Source organism: Battus philenor, unplaced genomic scaffold (assembly GCF_028537555.1).
Source record: "Battus philenor isolate CCGP_79_NKW_IND1 unplaced genomic scaffold, ilBatPhil1.0.hap1 SCAF_1, whole genome shotgun sequence".
Lineage (NCBI taxonomy): Eukaryota > Metazoa > Arthropoda > Insecta > Lepidoptera > Papilionidae > Battus > Battus philenor.
Genome location: NW_027181661.1, coordinates 8928692 through 8953089, shown reverse-complemented (window position 1 = coordinate 8953089; position 24398 = coordinate 8928692). Strand labels below are relative to the sequence as shown.

The 24398-nt window shown below is 32.1% G+C and overlaps 1 protein-coding gene across 1 annotated transcript in view; it reads right to left on the bottom strand.

Annotated features, from left to right (window-relative positions):
* Dhc1 (Dynein heavy chain 1) overlaps positions 1-20147 on the bottom strand; it is a 35881-nt gene extending 15734 nt beyond the window's left edge. The window contains exons 1-21 of the mRNA XM_068764583.1: positions 19986-20147; positions 18365-18689; positions 17649-17872; positions 17237-17384; positions 16597-16778; positions 13580-13783; positions 13038-13311; positions 8557-8611; positions 8070-8209; positions 7448-7572; positions 7104-7236; positions 6769-6776; positions 5553-5708; positions 4691-4969; positions 4293-4521; positions 3974-4173; positions 3165-3446; positions 1963-2222; positions 1234-1453; positions 626-825; positions 12-487 (exon numbers count right to left, since the gene is read on the bottom strand). Of these exons, the coding sequence (XP_068620684.1) occupies positions 12-487; positions 626-825; positions 1234-1453; positions 1963-2222; positions 3165-3446; positions 3974-4173; positions 4293-4521; positions 4691-4969; positions 5553-5708; positions 6769-6776; positions 7104-7236; positions 7448-7572; positions 8070-8209; positions 8557-8611; positions 13038-13311; positions 13580-13783; positions 16597-16778; positions 17237-17384; positions 17649-17872; positions 18365-18689; positions 19986-20132 (4267 nt within the window). The 5' untranslated portion in view covers positions 20133-20147. The remainder of the gene's footprint in view (positions 1-11; positions 488-625; positions 826-1233; positions 1454-1962; positions 2223-3164; positions 3447-3973; positions 4174-4292; positions 4522-4690; positions 4970-5552; positions 5709-6768; positions 6777-7103; positions 7237-7447; positions 7573-8069; positions 8210-8556; positions 8612-13037; positions 13312-13579; positions 13784-16596; positions 16779-17236; positions 17385-17648; positions 17873-18364; positions 18690-19985) is intronic.
* Positions 20148-24398: the final 4251 nt, after the last annotated feature.

Here is a 24398-nt window from a genome sequence, read left to right as displayed (position 1 = left end):
GATTTTCTCACCGATGTCATGAAATTTCACGTATCTAATATTATCAAATATGGAGAGCAAATGATTTTGAATTGTATGCGAGTCTGAAGCTTGACCTAGAATTTCAAGGAGAGCTGGGTCCGAAACAAAGAAAAACCTTGGAAACATGGTCCTCTTCTTTTCTAAATAGCCACTTAAACTTTTCTGACAGAGTTCCAATTGTTCTTGTAGATGTGGCAAAAGTTGTCGCAAGAGATCGTCTCCAACGCAGCAAGAAACAACTCCCGGTGTCTCGTGGGCTCTTTGCATAATTTTTTGCCAGGATTTGTCAATTTTAGAAAAACGTTTAGCTTCTTTCGGTAGTTGTTTTGCAATATCTCCTCCTACGAATACTGCTTCTAAGTAAACCCACATATTTTGCACCAGTAACCACCTTTCAAGGATCTCGTTTGTACTTTGTAGATCATACAGCCATTGCTGTATTTGCTTTCGGAATGGCGCGTTGTATCTGTGAGATAAAACAAATTTTAAGACATAATATTGACACATAGTTTTAATTTGTTTACTAACAAATATTTCAAGATACAGAGAGGTAACGAAATCAAAATAATAAAAATGCGGAAAGAGTGTTAAAAATTTCTATTACCGATTAGACAATAAGGATCCTAAAATCATGAGGCTGTCTTCAAGCTGGCCAATGGTTTCTGCGGTGGTGTCTCCACGCAGCAACAGTTCGCCCCGGTTATTAAACGTTTGAAAGGTGAGTTCATGCACTGACCATTCGTTTGTGACTTGTCGCAGTTTGGCTTCAATGTCTTTTTCTTTCATGGCCGAGATGCAAATGTCCTGTGCACATAGACATAACCATTTTACATTTACACGAAAGCACTTGCCTTTTTATAAAAAACAAACTTTTCAAGTTACTCGTAAAAACTGCGCCTATGCCATGTTCTCCTGGTATTTCAGTTCAGTATTAGTTCGATCTTTGTTTCGCACATGCGTAGTAGACACCGATCCGGAGTGAATGAGGAATGAAAAATAGGTGTGGATGGAACACAAGGACATTCAATCAAATAAATTTCTTTTAGCACATGTTAGTTATTTAAAAAACCGTAGAAAAAGTCAGCAATTTAATATGCAAATAATGGAATCTGAAATTTACTACCATAGTGAAATTATGACCAATTTAACAAAATAGCTGATTTATTTATCATAATTATTTAGATAAGATCTAGTGAGAGAGAGATAACTTACTTCTATATCTTCTTTGTTTTGGAGCAAAGGTGCTTCTAGAATATTCTTTAAGCAAAAGTCCTCGTTATCAAGCTCAAAGTTATATTTAGTGACTTCCATTATACGCTGCCAGTGTCTTGGCTTCATGGCTTTATTTGCCATTAGTTCAAGAAGAGGACACATGTCATTAAAATCATCAATAGTTTTCTTCAAGGCATAGAATGCGGGCCATTCTTTTAACCTGGTAAAGTATTTATTGCGAATTAAATAGAATATTTTTGACAGTGCACCTTTGAATAACTTTGGATCATACCTACTTGATTGGTAATCGGTGTAAATTATTGAAAGGTGTTAAAGATCATCTGATATCAATTATGTGGTACACTATGTCCAAACATCAATGGTTAAAAAAATAATAAATAATAACCTTACGATAATAAAATAAAAAAAAGTTTTGCAAATTATAATTATCGCATATTCAAATGAATTATTGTTTACTGTTTGTCCCTGCAGACTATAAAGGTTTATTATTCTACCGCATTCCATTTCAAAAGAAATATATTTTACAACTCATTTCAGATAGATCAACTTTATACAGGGTTAATAACCATGTAAGGAAATAGTATAGAATAATTACAAACGTATTTGAACAGTTAATTACCAACAAAAATTAAATTTATCTTTAATTATAAACATTATATTAAAAAAACTTTTTCAACACAAAATTTTTTTTCCAAAAAAATAATTTACCCCTTTGGTAGTTTTCTGCATCTGTTTTGGAATTCCATAAGTTCGTTATTGATTTCTTCAATATTCACTTCGCCCCACGGTATGTCATAATAACTGCTAACTCTGTCTATCACGTCGTTATAGAGCTTATATAGTTTTTGCAAAAGATTTAATTCCTTCCTTATTTGTGCAAGTTCCGGATACTCAGTGTGCGGCAAACCAAACAATTCTTCCCCATTTTGATATGTTTGTAATTTACGCCACATGCCGTCAAAACGATTCTAAAAAATAAATAACAATTTTTTTAGCTGAAATTTGGGTGATCGTATTTTTTTATCTCTGTTGTTGATCTATTAAGCTACTAGCTGTCTTCCGTCCACTTAGCGTGGCCAAGCCAGTCAAAGCAGTGTAGTTTTTGGATGTGAAATTCCATTATTGATAATTATTAAAATGCTAAAAAATATTCTGGCTAATTTTAATACTTATCAGAGCTATAGTTTGAAAATATACATTTTGTCAATAAATTGACCTTAATCGCTCATTCGGGTGGAATTTCGGAAATTCTTATCTGTCCTCTACTCGACGAAAGCATAATTTTTAATAAATTATCCAATCTTTAAGCCATTAATATCGTGATAATGCAGTACATAATTGTTTTGTATGTATACTTTTCAAATAATATTTAAATTATCAATGAAATCATTTTTTCATTAATAATTTTAAACGGCGTCGTCATCGTTATAGTGCATAGACACTTACTGCAAGGCATAGGACTTTCCCAAAAATATCTTTGAAGAAATGTCGCATATTCCCTACGCTTGGTAGTATAGCGAATAGGCGATCGCAATGTTGTATTATGGTACTTAGAGAGAACTGCTGCCCATGAATGCACAATGGAATTAACTTATGTAAGACTGTACCCCGAGAAACGATCAAGCGATACCATAACTCAAAATGTCATCATTAGGCTATTATTACCAAAATTAGAATATTATTTATTATAATAGTCTATTACAAGTACTTTCGGAGGTGCTTCTGAAAAGAGCCGGCACAACGAGGCCGTGACAATCATAAACTTCCTGAGTGAGCACCAACAACATTTAATTCCACGCATTATCGTCAGTGTAAAATAATACATTTTTACAATAACATGTTTTAGTATTGATTTCAAATATCTCCAGTAGTTGCTATATTTATAAAATGCCGGGTGGAAAATTATTTACCTGGAATAATATTAAACGGTCTGATGCCTCGCGCGGACTTAAACCTGGTTGCATAGGACCCGCATAACGATATTCATGGCAATAGTCTGTATTATCGTCGCGAAATTTATCCAAATTGTTTTTAAGGTCTTCTTCGAATTGCGGCTGCATCTTCAATAGCTGTACATGCGACGCAAGAGCAGTAGCCTGTAGTTGTTGCCACGTGTAACGCAAGTTATCCACTTGTTCCATATCCTCTTTGCTAACCGGGAGCTCGTAGCGAGTGATAACATTAAATGCTTCCTGGAAACATAAAAAGGGCTTTAATGTGTGTAGTGGTAATAATGTCCAGAGCATATGTTTTAGTTACAATTGAGACGTTGGATTTAGAAATTTTCTCTTCACTTTATAATAACTTGTCAATTCATTGTATACCTTATGTTAGGATTGAAACACATCGCTATATATATAGGTCACCCAGAGAGCCATTGTTTCTTATATAACCTTCTTATAAAGCCTATTGTAAGAGACTACATTTCGGATCCGTAGATCATCACAATGGTCAAAGACCTTCATCTTCAGACATTATGGTTTTATTTGGAAGAGAACATTAAGTTCAAATACATTAATTTTATTTAATGTTGTAAAATTTAATGGGACCCTTATTGGTCGCCAGCTTCTTCAGTTTCAAGTGTAGACAAAAAGCAGGAAGAAACTACGTATGTGTAGAAACTTGCTGGACGTTTTTCTCTTTCTCGAAATTCAAATTACCTAACTTCCTAATATATAATAGTCTAGATCTAGATAAAAAAAAACACAGACGATGTTACCTCAACCGGATCAATCTTAAGCTCCATATCAACTTCTTGTTCTCTGATTTTCTTGAGAGTCTCCATTACTGTCCTTACATCGTCTAAATCCCTGATTGGCCTTTCCAATTTCCGTTCCAGGTCGTTCATTATAGCATAAACGTAGTCCATTTCACGTTTATATTTCTTACGCATTGCTTGACTTATTCTGTATGTACCGTCTAGAAGAAGATTTTAAAAACAAACAGAAATATGAAATTGTTACCTTTTATAGACTTAATTATGTCTGTCTATGAAAGGTATTATTAATTTATATATTTTTAAATTATCTTTTGCTTACTTCTAAGCTCTGTGCTTATTCCTAATTTCAATTTTTCTGAAGAAATCGCCAAACTGTTTCCTATAATTAGTACATCCGGTTCCGTATAAAGTTTCGCTTCAAGTTCTCTGTGTCTTTTCAAAGCAATTTCAAAGTCATCTAAGTTCCACGCTAATAGTTGACGCAAAGTTTTCTCGCATTTCCACAAATAGTGATACGGCTTCCACCGTTTAACTAAAGTGTTTAGTTCCTGAAATATTTATCGTATTAAATCGATTTATAATATAAAATACGAAAGTAGAATGTTATGATATTACTCTAATTTACCATGATCATTAACTGTGATATGTTCGTTATTATGCAAGATATGTTCGTCACACCACAAATTATTTTAAAATATAGATAAATTTTACACTCACAACTTTTACAATTTGTGTGCAATTCGACAACGAAGACAATGTTTTCATAACCTCTTTATTCTCCATAACATGACTATAGAAGTTTTTTTGTTGTAACGGAAAAATTGGTTTCTCCTCTGATTCCAATCTATAATATTTTTTCTTTCGCAATTTCGTTGTTTCGACCATCCTCAATGTTTTTTGTTGCATATTCGTCACTGATTGTACCTGTTCGTCAAGCTTGGTGACTACTCCGAGTAGCTGGTTCGATTGGTGACCCGCGAGCTTCTTCCAGCTCACCTGTTTTTACGAACATCGCGTGCGAAGATACAAAAAAAAAGCCAAGCAAACAAAGGGCAAAACAAAACATGGAAATAAATAAATACATCGTGATATTTACAAAAAAAATTAAAGCACATGAAGTGCAAAGTTAGTTGTCAGATAGTAAGCAAAGTAATTATGGGCAAAGTAATGAAAATATTTGCGGACGACATCACCATCGAGGACAAGAGTGTAAAGTGCGAAATTTAGGACGGTACAATACAGTTAACAACACAAATTGGAAAAATATTATAATGTTAGTAATCAGAATCCCAGCTCGTTGTATTATACTAAACATTCTTTAAAGATGTATTAGTTGTGTTTAATAGTTTATGATAATATTTGTCAGGATATTATATTTCTGTTACTTTAATGATACAGTTCTTTTAATATTCTTTATGGTATTAGCAATATTAATAAACAGAACATTTATTAATAATTTTCATCATGATTTCTTATTAAAGTTGAAACGTTTGGTAACCTTGGTAACGTTATGCTAATAAACTGTTAGTATTTTTTTGTGAAATTGTTAATTTATTTGTTAAATAATAAAAATTTTCACCCTCGATGATTTTCCACCGATCCATTGAGAAACGCCTTTCGCTAAACCGGAGATATGTTTTCCTGCAAGAACTAAAACATCTTGTATCTCTTCTAAAGTCGGTTTGACCGAGACATTTGGTATCATTAGTGTAGCTTGCAATAAAAAAATTGGTTTCTTCTGAACACCTAAACAAAAACAAATAAAAAATTAACCTTGCTTTCAAGTAGTTAGTTTGCGTTTAAAAATTTTCTTCAAAAATAAGGTAATGGAAATTCACCGACCATACTCTTTAATAGTGTTAATAATATTTATCCCACAAAATCAGAATTACAAATAGCCATCTGCTTAACAAAACCACACTACGCGCAGCCTGTCTCGCAGAGTTAGATCGAAAAACATTTTGGATTGGTTGGCGCGTTAGAAAATATTGAAAAAGAAATGAAATTAAAGATCGAGGTATATGTGAATAAAACCAATGTGAGGATCTTAAAATATTTAAACGACTATTACATTACACTTTCGATAATATTCTTGGCGCGTAAGTAAATAGTGTATTATATATATATTTTTTTTTAATATATTCATTAATGTAAATCACAAATTTTAGGTTTTTGGCTATTTAAAACCTCACATGCGAATAAAAATATCCAATTCTAATGTAGTTTATTTTGTAAGCTTCAATAAAATTACTTGAAATCAATTATGTGAGCTTCAGTAATATGCTACCTTCTTTGATGGTAAATAAGTTTTTTTTCTAAAAATTTAAATTAAATCAAAATATAGCCACTTAAATAAGAGATAATTGAAAATTTTTATTTTTAAAACAAAAAAAAGGATATGTCGGCTTAACGGGAAAAAAATTTATCTGCTCGTGTACCAAAATTTTACATTAATTTTTTTATCAGAAATCACATATTATATAAATATATATACATTGTTAAAAACAACACCGACCTTTGTTATATTGCATGTATGGGTGATTGAAATTTTTCAATTAAAGTTAAAATAATATTTTAAAATAAATTCTTAAGGATTTTTAAAACGTTTTTTTACTTGTTGCGGTGCGTTCTGTTAAAAATGAATATTTATTTATTTAGTCACTATTTAATAAAGTTAAGTTATTTTACTAAAATTAATTTAAAAAATCATTTAAAGTTATGGAGTAATCAAAGGAAGAGAAGCTAAAGCCCTCTTTCTTCTTATCTTAATTTACCAAGGCAAACCAAGAAGGGACTGGAATTTCTTCCATCCGCATGCGGTTTTTCAGAATGTTATTGCCGTAACAGTACTAAGATAGCAGAACCTAATAGGATATGAAAGAATTTATGTTCATTTCTTTTCTCAAATTGAACCATATGCCATCGCATTAAAGACTGTTTTTGAAATAAATTTCATGAAAACGTTCGGTACAATCACGTGTCCAGTTTCAATGACGCATGCGTATTATCGAGAAAACGGCGTGGAGGTTAGGCGATTTCAAAACAAGTGTACAGTGTAGGGTAAATAAGACGCATGAAAATAAAAAATATTTCTTCGAAATCGGTTTAAAATATTAAAATGAAATCTTACCACTTGCTTCGATGTCCTGGGAAAATTGTTTAATGACGAGGTCCAGCGTTCGCCGAGTAACTTTGATCAGTACGTCTATTACTTTTCGGCTATAGTAGCGACGCATTTCACTAACAGCATTTTTAACCATTTCCTAAGTAAATATGTAGAAAAGTAAACTCAAGAAATAAGTAAACATTCTTTAAAATAAAATTTACATGCAGCCGTTTTTATTTTAAAAACAAGTAGAAAAGTTTTTAATTTTTTAGATAGATAAATGAGATACGCTTGCCAAACTTTTATTGAGTATAACCTTACAAAATCTATTTTGAGGCATTAATACATGTGTCGTTTAAAGTACTTACCTGCATGCCTTTGGAAAGTCCCCCAGCGGGTGCTGAAAGTAACTTGTGTGGGCATTCAAAGCACTCCCATACAGCAGACCAATCTTGTTGTCCACTAGTCGTAGATTCGTTTATAGTTGACCCCGCTCCACTTCCAGGAGGCATATCTTCTGTAAGACATTTTGATATTGTTTATTTTTAAGACCATAACTGAAATATCAAATACTATATAAATATTGAAACCACTTCTCGTTCAATATTCCTCAGTGTCTTAAGACGAAGATCTATCAACAATGTCTATTACCAGTGATGACTTCAGGCACTGAACTGTGGTCTCTCACTCCGGGCATCATTGGGAAATTAATAGTCGCTTAGCTTGTCATAGGTTATGATAGCGATTTCACTTTCTGATCGAATCAGGAATGAGAAAATCTGTAGGAGATTGGAAGTAACCAAAACAACGTTGGACAGACTATTTTGTAAAAGTCGTCGGAACAGGCTAGATGCAGCTCGCTTCCAACTAGTCCTGTTGCACACCCATTACTCACGTCCAGGAATGGACACCAAATCGCTAAAGTTATGATGATGATAAAAAAATTGATGAATACAAAATGCTTAAAGACGAAAGATCAATGTAAAATACCATCGGCGATAAGAAATTCGAAGTCAGGGTTGATCTCGGCAGGCTTAATTTGCTGTGCAGCCTTTTTGATTAAGTCCAAGACTTCTTCAACAGCTTCTTCCACCATCAAGCTTTTGCGATTTAATTCAACACAGGCGTTGCTATAATTACGGTAAATACTATAATTATAATATAATAAAAATAGAGCGAATAATAGTACAGTATACATAAAAATATGGACGCATTTTTTACATGAAATCAACTTCAACAATTCAGTAGCGATGTTATTGACATTTCATGAATATAAATTGTTGGGGTATTCGACTTATGTGCCTCTACCAAATAATTTCTATAGTGCTGTTTATATCGAAAAAAAAATTATTAACTAAATAACGAATAAACTTTTGTATCGCAAAATAACGAATGTAATAATGGTGCTAAGAAGATTTTATTATTTAAAAATTGTATGTACCACTTTATACGTTTCTGGAATTGTAATAAAACTCACCGAGTTCCCGATTCTACGTGTTCTAAAAATTCCTCCACAGACCACGGCGTATGTTCTGTAAAAAATTATAAATATTAAGAGGAACGCGAAATCAACAAACGAAACGACTGCGTTTTGCTAGAAATTTATACATTAATTACTTGGATTAAATAATCGCGAGGAGTAATTTATCTAAAAAATTCATTTATTAGTTAATAATGCAGTAGAATTTTTAAGCACATATTTTATAATAAAAAACATGATTTAATTATTTTAATTTTAGGATCCTGCAAAATTTATTTTAAAAATTAGGTTATTAACTAACGATGTTAACGCAAAAAAAATAGGTTAAAATTCACTTTTCTCTTTTCTAACCACATTTTCAGCATTGTTCACTTTGCAGTCTATTGTTTCAATTCAAGTCAAGATTGCTTACGGATACGAACAAACTTTTTTTTTTCAAAGCCTGAACTTTACTAGGAGAGCAGAAATTTGTCGAGTCCATCCATTTTCAGGACACTTTGTTTCTATCTCTTTCTATCATAGTGCTTGAAATGATGGGAAAGCGTTAGTTACTGGCCGGCTATTGCTGAATTTACATAACGTCTAGTCTGTGTAGTAAGTACGTACACTCGAGAAGTAAGATCGGTATTATTTTGCAATGTAAATTTAATGTATTTCTTGTATAATTTATAATATCAATTGTTAGCTATATAACGGTACCTCGGTTCTGAACGGGCTACAAATATTTTATATATATATATTTACTCTTTTTACATTATTCTAACGGCGGACTATACCTTATATGCATTCCCTACAAGTCAACCTAGACTGGTGCAGAAATAATAAGTAGGAAGATAAAAAAAATAGAAAAAATAATACAAAACATTAAAAACACTATTTACTACGCAGATATGAATATATAGTTTATTTATGTTTTTTTTAATTGGGTTTTACTACATATTATTAAAATTAACTATTTTTATCTCTCCCTGCAAATTTTGTACTGCCAAAAATTATTGGCCTGTTACATTCAAATAAAAAAAAATGTAATTTAACATATTTCAGAGCTATCATTTTATATAGGTTAATTGGAAATAGGTGAGAAAGATCTACTAAATAAAGCTTTTTTTTTAGCTGACAAAAAAGCTATTCATTCTCCCCTTTAAAATGTTTACACCAACAACCGCTCTTTCTTCCATTAATAGTTTTTGAACCTTTTTTTTGTACACATCTGGGAAAAAAATCGTTTCCAATGTATTATATATAGGTTTATTATATATAGGTATTTATAATCTGGTTTTGGTGACATTAAAAAAAGGCATATTTAAGCAAGAAACAAGTTAACATTTGGTTTTCTTTCTGTCAAAATAAGTAAATCTTACAAAGAATTTCGATATGTTTTATAAAATATTACGTTTATGGACAGTTATGGACCTGTTGCTGTGTTTCCTCCGTTGATGTCGCTAATATGTGAGCTGTTTTAACAGAGATCTGTGAATGTTGAATTGGTGATCTGCCTTAAGTATTTTGATAAATTACTTTAGTTATTATTACTTTTTTCTCAAATAATTAAATTTTCTATTACTAGTTATCCGTTGTTTCCGTGTTTATTTATGTAGTTAGAAAAACAATATTTATTAACAAATTAATTTTAATTTAACTTTATAGTCGGAAAACCCGCAACGTACAATTTTCACCCGCAGGAGTATTAGGATCACAGAAACACGGGGTAGTTTTCAAGTGAATGGGAGGTTTATGGCTGTCTCTTTTTTTCTCAGGGCATAGTTGACAGAACCTTACCGCGCATGTCCTAATTGCCAAGCTTATAAAATAACAAAAAATTGACATCGTTTAATCTTTTACATGAGGAATATTCTTTGACTTATCCTAAAAACTGTTCTATTTCTAATTTTATTTTAAATATCGTGTTCAAATTCTGTAGCTTGCATCAAATGCACTGTTACCGATGCTTAAGATTTTATAGAAATATTATCATGTTGTGCATGGACTATACACAATAATTGAACCAAAAAATGAATGATCTACAAATTTAGTATTACAGTAAAATATAAAAACCGTTGAAGTAGATGTCCCCAGCAGACAGTACCATTATATCTACAGTAATACAACGTTGGAGTCGTAATGAGGCTTCCAGATTATTGACACGTTAATATTTATACACTATGTTAAAATTATTTTTAATAATGTTGGTTTCATGAAAGGTCCTCCTTTTTTGCTTTCTTAATCTACATCTTCACACCCATCATCACAGGTTTCTTTGACAATACACACATACCTAACGATTCATCACATAATTTCCAGAATTACTTACTCATAGAAAATATTTTCTTCAAAGAACATATTGGAACCATTGCAGCTCGAGTTAGGAAACTAGTGCTCTCCATCAAAATTTCTTGTAATACAGCTAACCGAAATTTTCTAAAATCCTATCATACCTGATTATAAATTTTTTTGGTGGTTCTGAATTCATTCGTTAACTTATTTCTATTAATAATACAATACTAATGATGTTACATGTTAAATATGAAACAAGTAAGGAGAGAATTAGTGATTAGCAGTTCTCACAAAAACTCACGCGAACAAACCGAGAAACCTATCGTTATTTCATTTGCCTTTTCATAAAGAAAAACCTTTAAATATTAATTAATTTACAAATTAGAATTCATATTAATTCACAAATACAAATTGTTATTTTCCGTGAAGTTAGTAAACACTCAAGTTTTTATTAAGTATTTGATGTAAGCAATGATTTGTGAATTTTGTCGAAATTCCATCCATCGACAAAATAAAAAGCAAAGCCGTAATGAATATTTATAAAAAAATCTTTTATTAAACGTACAAATAATGTAAATAAAGTGGTAATTAATATTAGCCAATAAAACCATAACTTTAATAGAGTAAAAATATTGTTATATCAAACAGGCAGAATCAACTCTTCAGGAACATGCATTAAAATAATATAAAACAATATTAACCGCCGAAACTGTTTTATCTTCAACTTTTAATCTTTACAACTTATAATTTTTGCTGCATCAAATTTTTTAAAAATATAAGTAACACAAAATACTTTCCCCAAAATTTTAAAAAAGAACTCTAAGCTGTTTTTAAATTTTAAAGACTTGTTATCTATTTTAATATCAAATTAAATCAAACAGAGAGATTTTTTAAAATTTTTATTGCGAATAATTTAATCCGCATAATTAAATTTAAATTCTATACGCGAAATTAAATTTAATCATGCGGGTTAAATTAATTCAAACAATTTTGTTTTGTTTTGTTTTCTGTATCATCCGCATCGCAACGGCGAAGCCGCAACAAATTTTATCCGCATGAGTACTAGGCTATTAGGATTGAGAGGAGTTCGTACGAAAAAACGTCTTCTGCAGAAATATCAACTTTATGTGACTGACTGACTGACTTTATTCCTTTGTTATAAGCTTACTTTTATAACCTCATGGTTCGATTGCATTCATGTGCTTGTATTTTTTAACGCTAAAAACGTTCTTATATAAATTAAATGTGTGAGGGGATATGACATATACTCGTAATATACAACAAGAGAAAGATGACATAAAAAAAAAAATTGTACCTGCTGTCCAGCGGTCGATATAAACTTTTTTCGAAAGGTGACATTTTTGTAATACTCTTAACATATATTAAATTTTACGAAGATATGTGTTCCAATCAAAAATACGATTTTATTTATTTATCACAAAGAGAAAAAAAGTTTATAATAATACAAATTCAAAGGTTGAGGATAAAGCTCTTTCTCTATACACTAATAAAAAACCACATTCGGATAATAATTTTCATCTGCGAGAAAATTAAGATATCACGAATTAAAAGAGATGTCAATAATCTGTGTATGAAAATGAATTTTCCAGATATCAGAAGGTTCTCGAATTTGAATATTTAATAACGTAAGCACTAATGAATCTTTCACTATATACAAGATTTAAACGGTAAGACTCGACTAATTCAAGTAATTTTTATTTATATAAAAAAGTAAATAAGAAAAAAACAATAATTTTCTTTTCCCGTAAAAAATATAGAGTAAAAATCTTTACCTTGGCGAAATAGAAAAATTATTTTTGTTAATTATTAAGATAATGAATCATTAAATCTATTAAATTCTTTATATTACTATCGGCCAATAATTTGATTGACGATTGACGTCGCTTATTTTCATAATATGCGGTATCTGTACGAATTAAATATTAAACTGATAAATTTTAAATCTGCATGTGATATCCAACTTTATTTTGAAATCGATGCTAAACAATAAATATATTAAAATTACTTGAAGATATTTTCTGTTCGTTAATTTTTTTTTCATTTTAGATTCTTAAGCTCAACCGTCTCATTTTACGTCAAATACTATTTAATATAGGTTATAGGAAAAAAATATAAAAGGATTGAAAAAATAACATTAAATTATAAATTACCCTTTGAAATATTACGGAAAAAAGATCAATTACCTGGTAAAGTGATTAAAGAAACTTCCTGCATTCCAGAGAGGACATAAATGATTCTGTTTGTGTATATGTCGTGGACTCTGGTAACCAACACGTCGAAGCTTTTAATAGCTGAATTTGCGCGGTCAATGAACTCTTTCCAATCATCGCTTGTCCACGTAACAGTTCTCAGACCGGGGAGCAAGAGGGAAGAGAGTCGTACAACCTGCGGTAGAAAAAGCGGCCGAACTTCTAATTTAACACGACGCACCGCTGCAAGGAAGTCCTCTAGCAAAAACTGTGGGTGAAAAATTGACCAGTGTTAACATTTATGAACACAAATTTTTGAAAACATTACTGGGTCTGAAGACGCCGTTACTAGAAAAATCGTTACGTAGAGGTTGAGGGTAGAATTTTTTAAAATCCTTAATATATATATCACCAAGGTTGACTGCAAGAGATTGCTTAATGTACACGCATATAGATCGTTAGGTAACTATGCATAATTCGGCGTAGAGGTCAGCGTATTGGTGTAGTTTTCTAAAAATTAACTATTTTTAACTAACCTGCAACGAGTCATTTACCAGCGTAAAATAATTCTTCTTCGAGTACAGTGAGTGGCAAACAATGGGTAGATCTACACCCATTTTCACGAGACAATCAGACTCTCTTATCAACAGTTTGATTGTGTGGTCTAAATTTACCGTTATTTGTCCCGATTCATCAATCTTTAACAGAGTGTTATTAAGACTATCGTCAACGTCCCAGAGCTGAAAAAGAGTAATATTGATTTAATAATAATGACTGGCTGTTGCGACGATCTATGCGTATCATATGCCTTGCGCTGGTCATCTATCGGACCTGATGATGAAAATTAATACATGGCTGCACAGCTACACTGATTTACCTTTGATTTTTGATTTTACATCGTTCAAGTTAAAATTATATTTATAAACATGAACATATGTATAATATCGATTACATTTCGCCTATTCTATTAGCGTAATAACAATGTCAATATAAAGTGTCTGCGGCATTTATATCAGTTTATTATACTAGTTTTTATCGTTTTTTACTACTTTAAATAGGTAATATTTTAATTGTTATATAGTTTCATAGTAGAACTTAGACAAGAATATTAATTAATAGATACAGAAAATTAATTTATTAAATTGAGTTATAAAGTAACATATCATCGTCGTCGTCGTCGCCAGAAGTAGTAAAGTAACATATCGTCGGGTTTCATATGCAATTTGACGATTTAATCCTAGCTAATATGAATATAATCAATGTCGAAATATATTAATATTTTTGTGTTCATGTTTTGAATTATCTGTCAATAACTTATTTATCAGCAATGCCTTACATAACTCTAAAAGAAGTTTGTATCATAAATGTAAGTAAATTACAACAAAACTATTGCTTCGATATCAGAACCATGTGCCTCCCTACTTTTCATTATGTCCTGGTAAGTGAGTAGTAGCAATAGTTGCTTTTATAGGTATGTAGACCAGACCTGTTAAACGGATTTGAAACAACACAACCTTGGCACTGAGATCAAATTCATTAAGTATGGCAAAGTGTAGTTCACACTTAGGATTATTACATTTCAAAGACATATGTTTTTTACTAATCACGTTTTGATTACATATAACTACAACGAAGTTGGTTGTCAGTCTGTGGTTGTTTTAACAATGATTCAGAAAACAGTAATGTGGATTATTGTTGATATTTTACAATTTAATATTATTGGTAGGTTCCATCTGTACAAAGAGCCGCTGTTAATTTCAAAAGTTATAATGTCTTCAGGTATTCGTCGCAAATGTGTTATTAAGCGGGATAGTGGTAGTACACTAAACTCCATATATTACGTAGCGCTTCTTTGGTCCAAAAAAATTATGGGAAACATTACGTTAGCGAACAGCTCAGTTAAGACAGATAAATTTTTCTGAAGAATTCGCTGAGCTTGGTCGGAGATAGCTGTCGCCAAAATAAGGAAGTTAAGGTTAAAGCTACAGCCTATCCTAGGCGCTAAGGTTCCTCAACATAACACTACTCGCGCTGACATCGTGTACCATCCTTACAGTGAGCACATGGAGTATTTCGACCTGACTCGGGATAGCGCTAACGCTTCGAAGAGCACTTTGATCGCCTCTTTCTTTACATAATAACGGGTGCCGTACGCTTACTGCTGCTTAATCCCGGGGGATGCAAACAGAAGGTTCGTTGCCTCTATGCGGAAGTACGGTCCATAGCCTTTTACAAAGCGCTCGTGTGGATTAAAATGCTAGCCATTCGACGCTGTCGAACTAAGATGTTTAGCGCACCCTGTCTGACCCTAGACTCTCTAGCTGATATCGATGCGAGGATATACGATTGAATTTGCATTCTCCACCACGGCTGCGGTAGCAAACCGGACAGAGTACTCGAGGCGGTCAAATGACGAGAAATGCGTAATACGCTCGTGATGTGGGGAGTTAACAAGCATCAGAACGATATGCGTTTAGACGCGTCGTTGGAGTGATTGTGCCCGTCTTGAGGTCTTGATACAGCGATAAAAGGGAAGGTCACTTTCAGGCTTAGACAGGCACTTTCAGACTTATAACCGGGCTTGGTTGCTTGAGCAAATACCTATATATGATAGAATGAGAAGAATCCTAAACTCGCACTGATATCCGGACGAGCTATCCAGAAAAGCACGAGGTACTGTGGGAATAGTTAAAAAGTTTCTAATGTTCCACAACACAGTGCGTGATCAACGAGAGCGTTTAAGTTGTTCGGAATCGGAGGTAGGATATCGTGAACATCCCGAAGATTTCCTAAATTTATTTATACAGATTAAAAAATTACTGGAATATTTTATTGGCTGCCAAATATTACAGTCGCAATTAAAACAAACGTCGTTGTAATTGGGGATGTGATAATTAATTAGTTAATTATGGCAATCGTTACGAGAGGTTAAAAGTATCAAATAAAATTCATACTTGTTAGGATGATTTGTTTTCTTTGGGAATATAAAGATCAGATCAGAGAGTGTGTGGAGGTGGTTTTAGACTAAGCCCCGCCCGCCTTATAGGCTTCAATCAATAAATTTAATTCTCATTGCCTTCTAGTGAAATATGCGTTCCTGGTACCGTTCGCAAACTTTGTTAAACTTACGTAGTTTTGAAAACTTTTCCTCCTCGTTATTTATATTATTAGTAAGTAGTAGTTAGTTGGTTGTTTGTTTACTTTAGTGATTGATTTCATTCATAAAAAGCCTCGTCTAGTTAGCTCAGTTATTTTTGGTATTATTGAAAATTACGACATTGTATTGATTCAAAAGATTCATTTGTATTCAGATAATCCTTGTATTTTATAAATATTTTGAAAGAACTGAACTTAGTTGCGTCTATAACTTAGATAAACATATAACATAAGGTAATGAATAAAATTTTACTAAAAACAATGATTCCAATGTGTGAAAATTAGGTTTGATAAACATTCGACTTTTTTCACCGTTTCATGCACAGATAATATATTAAAAAAAACAAAAACTGATAAGGATCTAGTTATTTATATTCATTTTTAAGTAATATCTTACGTTCTGATTCATCCAAACAGCACGCATCGTCTCCTCGTAGTTGCGAATTAGAGTGAGGGTCGCGTTGTATTTGCGCATCATGTCCGAAGCTGTGGGCAGCGCGCGCAGAACGGGATGGGCACCGACGTTCTCAACTGTCTCTGTCATATGGTGCATGAGACATCTTGCCCATTTTATGCGACCTTAGTACAGGGAATAAACGGTGCATGCCAAGTAAGTTATGTAGAGACGGAGGAAGAAAAGTTATTTATTGTGTTAAGTTAGTTAAAAGTTTGTTAACCTAACAAAACTTTCTTTTCCAAAACTATCGATTCATAGCTATAAATAAACTAAGATATAGAAAATCTAAGTTTAAATTTGAAAGGATACAGTTTTCAATTTTTTTCTGAAAAGTAAAAATACTTTTGCCACTTTAGCTATAAGTAAAATAAACTGAGTTCATTAAAAACTAGTAACAGGAATCTACTGGAAGGGAAATCGAAACGATCCATCGAATCCTGGAACAGAATCACTAATAAAAATCATAAGCTTGTTGTAGAACATCCAGGAAATTATCGATCGGTTCGATTCTTTAACACAATTAAAAAATGTAAATAGAATTTTTGTTTTATTGTCCAATTATATTTATATATAAACAAACCTGCAACAGGTGAAAAATTTCTTGGTAGCGGTGGATCGTCCTTCTGTCGTTTAAACATCTTCATTATTTTATCTACTTCCTTTTCGCAATACTTCAGTACCCGGTCATATTTTTCATTTAACTTCGTGATAAGAATTTTTTTACTGACCTGTTCATAAAAGAACATTATTTGAATTGAGCTTAAAATTAGTTAACAAATTTATTTGAAATATTTATCGTCATAGTGTACGGGGGAGCCTATGTCTAGTTGTGGATGTCCAATGGCTGATAAAATTTCACTTAAAGTTAGTTTTTATGAAAAAAGCTAAGGAAAAGGGTTATTTATATTATAATATTTAGAAATATGAGTATACTAATAATTAGGAAATATTTTAATTTATTATGAAATTGCTCTAATTAAGTGATACCTTACCTTCTCGAACCTGGTTAGGAATTTGATTCCTTGTGGCGTTTCCCACACACTCGAGAAGTTCGTTTCAATTGTATTTCCGATAGATTCGCGAAGTGCGTTAGTTTTATTCTCAAACGCTTGGTAATCTTTATCGAATTCATTGTTTCTGTAGTCCAGGTAATCATACTGACACAGAGTTACCGCCTTTTTAGCTTCCTCAAAAACATGTACGGCATCCTCTAAATCTTGTAATTAATAATAGTGCTTCGTTAATTAAGTTAGATTGTTTTTGTCGACGCAATTAAACCAAAATATAGATTATTTAATCAGTAAAAATATTACATCTAATTTTAGGTGCGATTATTTCGATGTGGGAATTTATATGAAAAAATTAAATGTAAAACGCAAATCTCTTTTTGCCAAAGGCGAGACCGTCGCCAATGAGGTGTTTAGAATTTTTCAACTTTTTTTTTTGTTAACTTGCTATAGCAAAACCTCCCTCGAGCCCGCTATGTTTAATAAGTAGTTATCGAATATTAAAAAAACAAGTATAAAACCAAACAAAACGCTTATGACAATATGAAACTGTTTCATTGCAGTTTTTTTTTAAAACATCCGCAAATTTATATAACAATAAAGTAAAAAAGTGCGCATAATTCAATTAAAAGATAAATGATTTAAGAAATGACGTTTAAAAACGATGAATACTTGATAATTTTGATGATTATTTTCTTTACCTTCACCCAGCAACAAACCCTCCATTCTCTTTTCAAATAAGTTATTGTAGTCGTCCATCATATCGAACATGGCAATGATTTTGTTAAGTCGTTTGCAAAATGTATCAAACTTGCCGAATACATAATTTTCGGAAAAACTGAACTGTTCAGTGTTAGGAAGGAAAGGCTGATTTTTCACGTTTATGTAAGTCTGTCTATATGTTTTGTTTAGGTTGATACAATGTAATAGCTTCTCGCGAACAAAAGAGCGCTCTTGTGTCCAAATTGTTTCTTTAAAACGACAAGTAATATATTGTTTACAGGTTTCTATCATTTGATTTGTGATCTGTAATTTTGAAGAAAAAGATGTGTTAAATCAGTCTCTAAGGTTGTTATGCTTTTTGTGACGTACCGACTTAAATCATGAAATTTACTTCAGTTGATTGAGCTTTAATTTGTTCTTCGAAATCACGTCCTGATATTACATATGCATATACATCGCAATAGCCAATTTTCGTACCTTGCTACGACAATTTCACTTGGTAAGTAGCAACCTGAGAATTCTTGAAGCACCTGAATTCTTTTTGTTCTTTAATATTTAATTTCATCATATATAAGAGGTAAATATTATAGGTTTATGCCATAAATAAATATTTTACTTTTGCATTATAAAAACTATTTTTTGTAATTTGGACTGGCAAGCGCAGCGAAGGGCGTAAGTAACATATAGGTTATATAGCCAAGCAGATTAACAAACTGGAGTGGCAACGGACAGACGATGCAGCGCGCACAGTAGGTTGTCGCTGGGACCTTAAGGTTCGGCAATAGAGACAAGGTCGTCTAACCACAAGGTCGACAGATAACCTTGTTAAACCTGGATGTAAGCCGCACTTTTGTTTAGAAAAGCGTGCGCTACCAATGAATATAACATAAATATTATAATTATAGTTTATTACTAGCTACACTCGTTGCAAGCCATTTACAAACGGTTCTATTGAAAATCTATAGACGAAGCCTGAAATAATACTCGTAATGATGTTGATGATGATGTGAATATAGTAAATAGCAAAGAGTACGAGAAAATATTAAACATAATATTATTCAGTATTATTTCGACTACAATTTTTGTACGCCCCATGCGAAGCAGGGCTTCCCTGAGGCGAGCTCTTGCTGGTAAGGGCTAATATTACCCTGATTAATAATAAATAAATGATAATTAAATTGCATTATCTATGGGAGTGAATAACATTTGGAACATAATACTCGTTTTTTAATTGTTAAAAAGGGAGTAAGTTAGAATTGTTTCATAAATGTTTTTTTTATATTATTTCATCAGCTGTAGAGCATCCATTGCTGAATTTTAGCTTCTCCCATTAATTTACAATAGAAACAGTTAAAAGAGGCCTACATCTTTAAAATTTATACATGTATCGTGTACAAATATTTGTTATAGATGTAGATAGATACTATAGATTTACGGCAACGAAGGATAGAATAAACGATGTTTATCATTGGTAAAATTATTAATGTAAATATTTTGCGTTCCCTTCATTTTCTGTTTTAAATAAACCAACCTAGCCATCGTGATGAGTAACATGGAACAAAGCTATGGATAAAATTATTATTCATGTAAGAGATTTACCTTCACCATTAAGGAAGAGATCCTTTCAGAAGTATTGTAAAATTGTGAGACGCTGTGTATTAAGCGAACGGTTTGTAACAGACTGAGTATAGAGTCATTAATTTTCACTGGATCGTCCAAGTACAACGAGTGACAACACTTTTCCATCGCCTGGATAAACTTAGCATTATCTTTGGCTTCATTATAACAGAACGTTATCTTGTGGTCCGTATCGCGCCAGAGTTTTATCACTCTTGAATTGGCCAGTTGCAAGCAGGTCAGTGTAAGTTGAACTTCGTTATCCTGTTAAAAGGATTACATGGAGAAATTCCAATAGCAACATAACACAACTAAATTAACGTATTTGTAAATGATTTTACATTGTATACAACAATTTCAATTACTCGGATATTTATAGGAAATATATTTTTTAAACCCTTGCGGCCTCTTTAAGCATGTTTATATAATAACGCATATGATACTTCTAGTACATTTAAGTATTTTTATTTACACAGATTTAATTTTGTTTACTTATTTTTGGGTTTTTAATATTAAATAGACCAATTAAAAAAAACATTCATAAGTAAATTAATTACGTTTTATCATCATCATTATTTCAGCCATAGATCATCTCGTCTACTCCTGGATATATGTCTCTCCCATAATTAATAAACAATCTTCATTCCGTATGCACATGTCCCATTTGTGTACCTGAATACATTAGATTGGCAATGATTATTAACTTTCTTTTAATGTTTATTAATAGGGTTTAATGTTGCACGGAAATTTCTGATTTTGCTCGTTAGAGAGCGGGACAGACTGACCTGTAAATAAGAGACCAATTGTGAAAATTGTGCCCCTCTTTTTTTCCAATACTCTAGTTCATCCTGAGGACCACTGGAATCCACTTCGCGACGCAGTTGTTCGCTTTCGCTAAGTAGCTATAATTCAAATAATATTAGAGGTGATTGGATGTAGCTTTAAAGGGTGTGTAGCTTATTATATTTTTTGTAGAAATCATCGGTTTCAGAAATAATAAATAACGTAATAACACTTCATGTTAAGCATTTTCACAATTTGAATCACTACATATTAAAATTGATTATTGTTTACTATTTGTCCTTCAGGCGCTGTACCGCCAGAAGTTACTGGCATGTCGCGTTCTAATAGAAAAACTAGATTTAGACAATTACAATTTATATATTTCAGAGTTATAGCTTTATACAGATTAATTCTTTTGGAAATAGATGTGTTTGGTTTTTATTGATGTTGACGCTGTCAGCCCGGGAGGTTTTACAGCTTTATTGGAATTAAGTTTACGGAACTGCAGGTTCCGTGAACTTATAGAAATAAGTATACAAGCTATAAAGCTATTTGCTGACAAATGAGTTATATATTCACCCTATTAATGTTATTAAACCTATCATCAATCGTCGTGTATGGAGCATATTAATAAGATGTCAAATTAACATATTAATGTAAATCTTAGCAATTATAGAACCTCGTCAGGATATTATTCTGTTCTTTATGCAAAAAATCCTTAAGCAGACAGGGAAGTACCGAAATGTTATCACCTCAAAATAATATCGCACTTTTAATAATCCAACTTATCATAATTTTTATTTTATTATCATTATCTAACGAAATATAAGTTGAAATAATAAATATGAATCGATAAAAATATCAAAAATTTAAAATTAGGAATAGAATATTGGATTTATATTACAAAAAAAAAAAGAATAGAATAAATACGGTCATTTACCTCCATAACTTTTTTAATCCATTCGTGAACCCGCTCTTCTAACATGGTTACAGTATTTGGATTTTTCGTCATGTCCTTCAGTTCAGTATGATCTTGAAGATTTGACATTAATGTTTTTCCGTCATCAAACAAATTAACTTGGTTGCACACGTCTTCGCAAACTGTCAATGATATATTCAGATATCGATTTTTACAACACAAGTAGAGAAATAATTAAATATATATTTAATTACGAATAAAATGGTTATAACAGATTAAATACTTTTTAATATGTTCGTCATCATCATTTTAGTCGTAGCCTATGTACGTAGACGGGGGCTTCCCATATTTCCTGCCTGCGTCTAGCGTCTTTCGACGACCTTCACAAGTTCATCTTTCACTTTGTGGGTAAGTCACGCTGCGCTTGTTGATCCGTGGTCTCCACTCCAGAACCTTAAAACCCCAGTGTCTTTCTGTTCTATACGTTAACTGGCCTGCCTAATGCCATTTCATATTGCCAATCCGTAAGGCTATGTCGTTTACTTTCATTCTTCTACGGGTATCTTCATGGCCGATTCGATTTCGAAGAGAAATCCCTACAAAAGCCCTCTTCATGGCTCGTTAAGCGACTGTAAGGCACAACCCAAAGGCACGCCCTTTAGAATCCGAAATGAAAAACCACGTTTCAGTATGATAAATCATTGCTGGTGATGTCTTCGTTTTTAGTCACTAAGCGATATTTGGACGAAAGATGTTTCTTAGTTTCTCGAACGCTGCCCTAATGTGTTGGATTAGACGCATGCCCACTTAATCAAATTTACCGTCTTCCAAAATAACAGTGTCAATTTTTTTCTTAATAAATATCATTTATTATAACGTTTCAAATAAATTAAATTTAAAAAATGTTCTGTTTAGTAAGAATATTTGACCATTTGATCTTGAAACGGCGCATAGAGATAACACCACACTGTATGAAACTTACGTGACGTTATTTTATGACATAACAAAACAAAAAATATTAATCACAAAATTCTATAGCAAACTCAAATCTAGTCAAAGTTTAGGTTGATGCGGCGAATAATTAAAGAAAATACAGTTTTAGGGAAAAATTAATATATCAATTTTTCCATAAAACACCTCTCAGCTTACCTTTTAATGCACTACAGAAAGATCTGAGACCGGGCAGTAACTGATTCTTAACAATCGGAAATTTGGTTTCGTCCTCATCGCCATCACTGCTGGGGTGTGCGAGCGCGCTCATGTACACGTGTTCCATTACTCTCTCTATGGCAGTCACCAGGCCCACTTTGCTTGCGTTTAAAATTCCACAAAACCTATAAGTTGAAAATATGCTATAAAAATTTATTAAAAAAAAATTAAATAAAAAAAATTATTAATTAAATAAAAAGTTATTTAATTAATAAGTAATTTAGAAAGTTATACATATAATATAAATCATATTTACTTATTTATATTTGCATTCTTTATTAAATTTATGTAACTAAGAAATTTCATGAAAGTTTAAATTAAACAAAACATTGTCGTGCGGCTAAAACGGAACAAACTATTTCACGCGTAAGCGGTTTTTAAACCTAAAACATCTTTGCGTGGTAAAGTTCCATTAAAATTAATGTTTTTAAAATGTTATTTACACAATGATTGGTTACAGGTGTAAAAACTTTAAAAGGTGGGATGTGTAACTTTTTTTTTACCAAAAATCCTATTACTCTATATAAAATGATCACTCTGGAATATGTTGCATTAATTCAAATGTTTATTGGAATCCCACAGTCCAATAACGTCCACAGTACAAAGTTTGCACTGACATATAATAAACAACAATTAATTTTAAGGTGTAGTAATCCGAATATTTGAAACGATTATTTCTCATTATTTTATCATTGAGTTATTTATTTACTGCATATGAGTTATATATTTACCCCTTAAAACTTTTACACATATAACTAATCACCTTGTATAATACCATAAATAATATGAGCTCTCGCTACAGATACGAAAGTGATTGAATGCACATCAAAGCAATCGCGCGATTTTTTATAATCAAAACTTCAACCTTAGTATAACCGTAAAATAAGAAAAATAATTTTTGACTAACATAAATAAAAATGTATTATCACTTACAAGTCTTTGTGAAATCCTTCTTCTGGCAACTGTTTGCTGACATTTATTCTGAACATGTAAATGCATATCCCGGTAAATTTAACGTCCCAGCCATCGGACAAAAAAAGTTTCTTCTTAAGGGTCACTTGAAGCTGTGGCTGCTTTCCTTGACTCTGTTGTCGCGGCTTGGTACTCTCGACTGGAGGTCGTGGTTCAACTTCCTCTACATCTTGATAATACCAAAGTAGTTTGTTTCTCATGTGTGGAAGAAATAGTTGATTGATATCATCCAACTAAAAAGCACCGTTTTTTAAATGTAGAACTTAGCAATATTCAATTACTTTATTCTATATGTATATACCATGTTTCCTTCGAAAACGTGATCCATAATAGCGTGCCGTGGTAAGCCAGTGCCGTCGATCAGGAGCTGGAATGTGAACTCTAGTCGGGGGTCCATTTCCCCTCTTCTCGCCTTTCGCTCGCATTCTTCTCGTCTTTTCTGAAATGAAAGCACAGAAATAACAAACTTCATCATCATTATTTCAACCATGGGGCATAGAGGAGATTTCCAA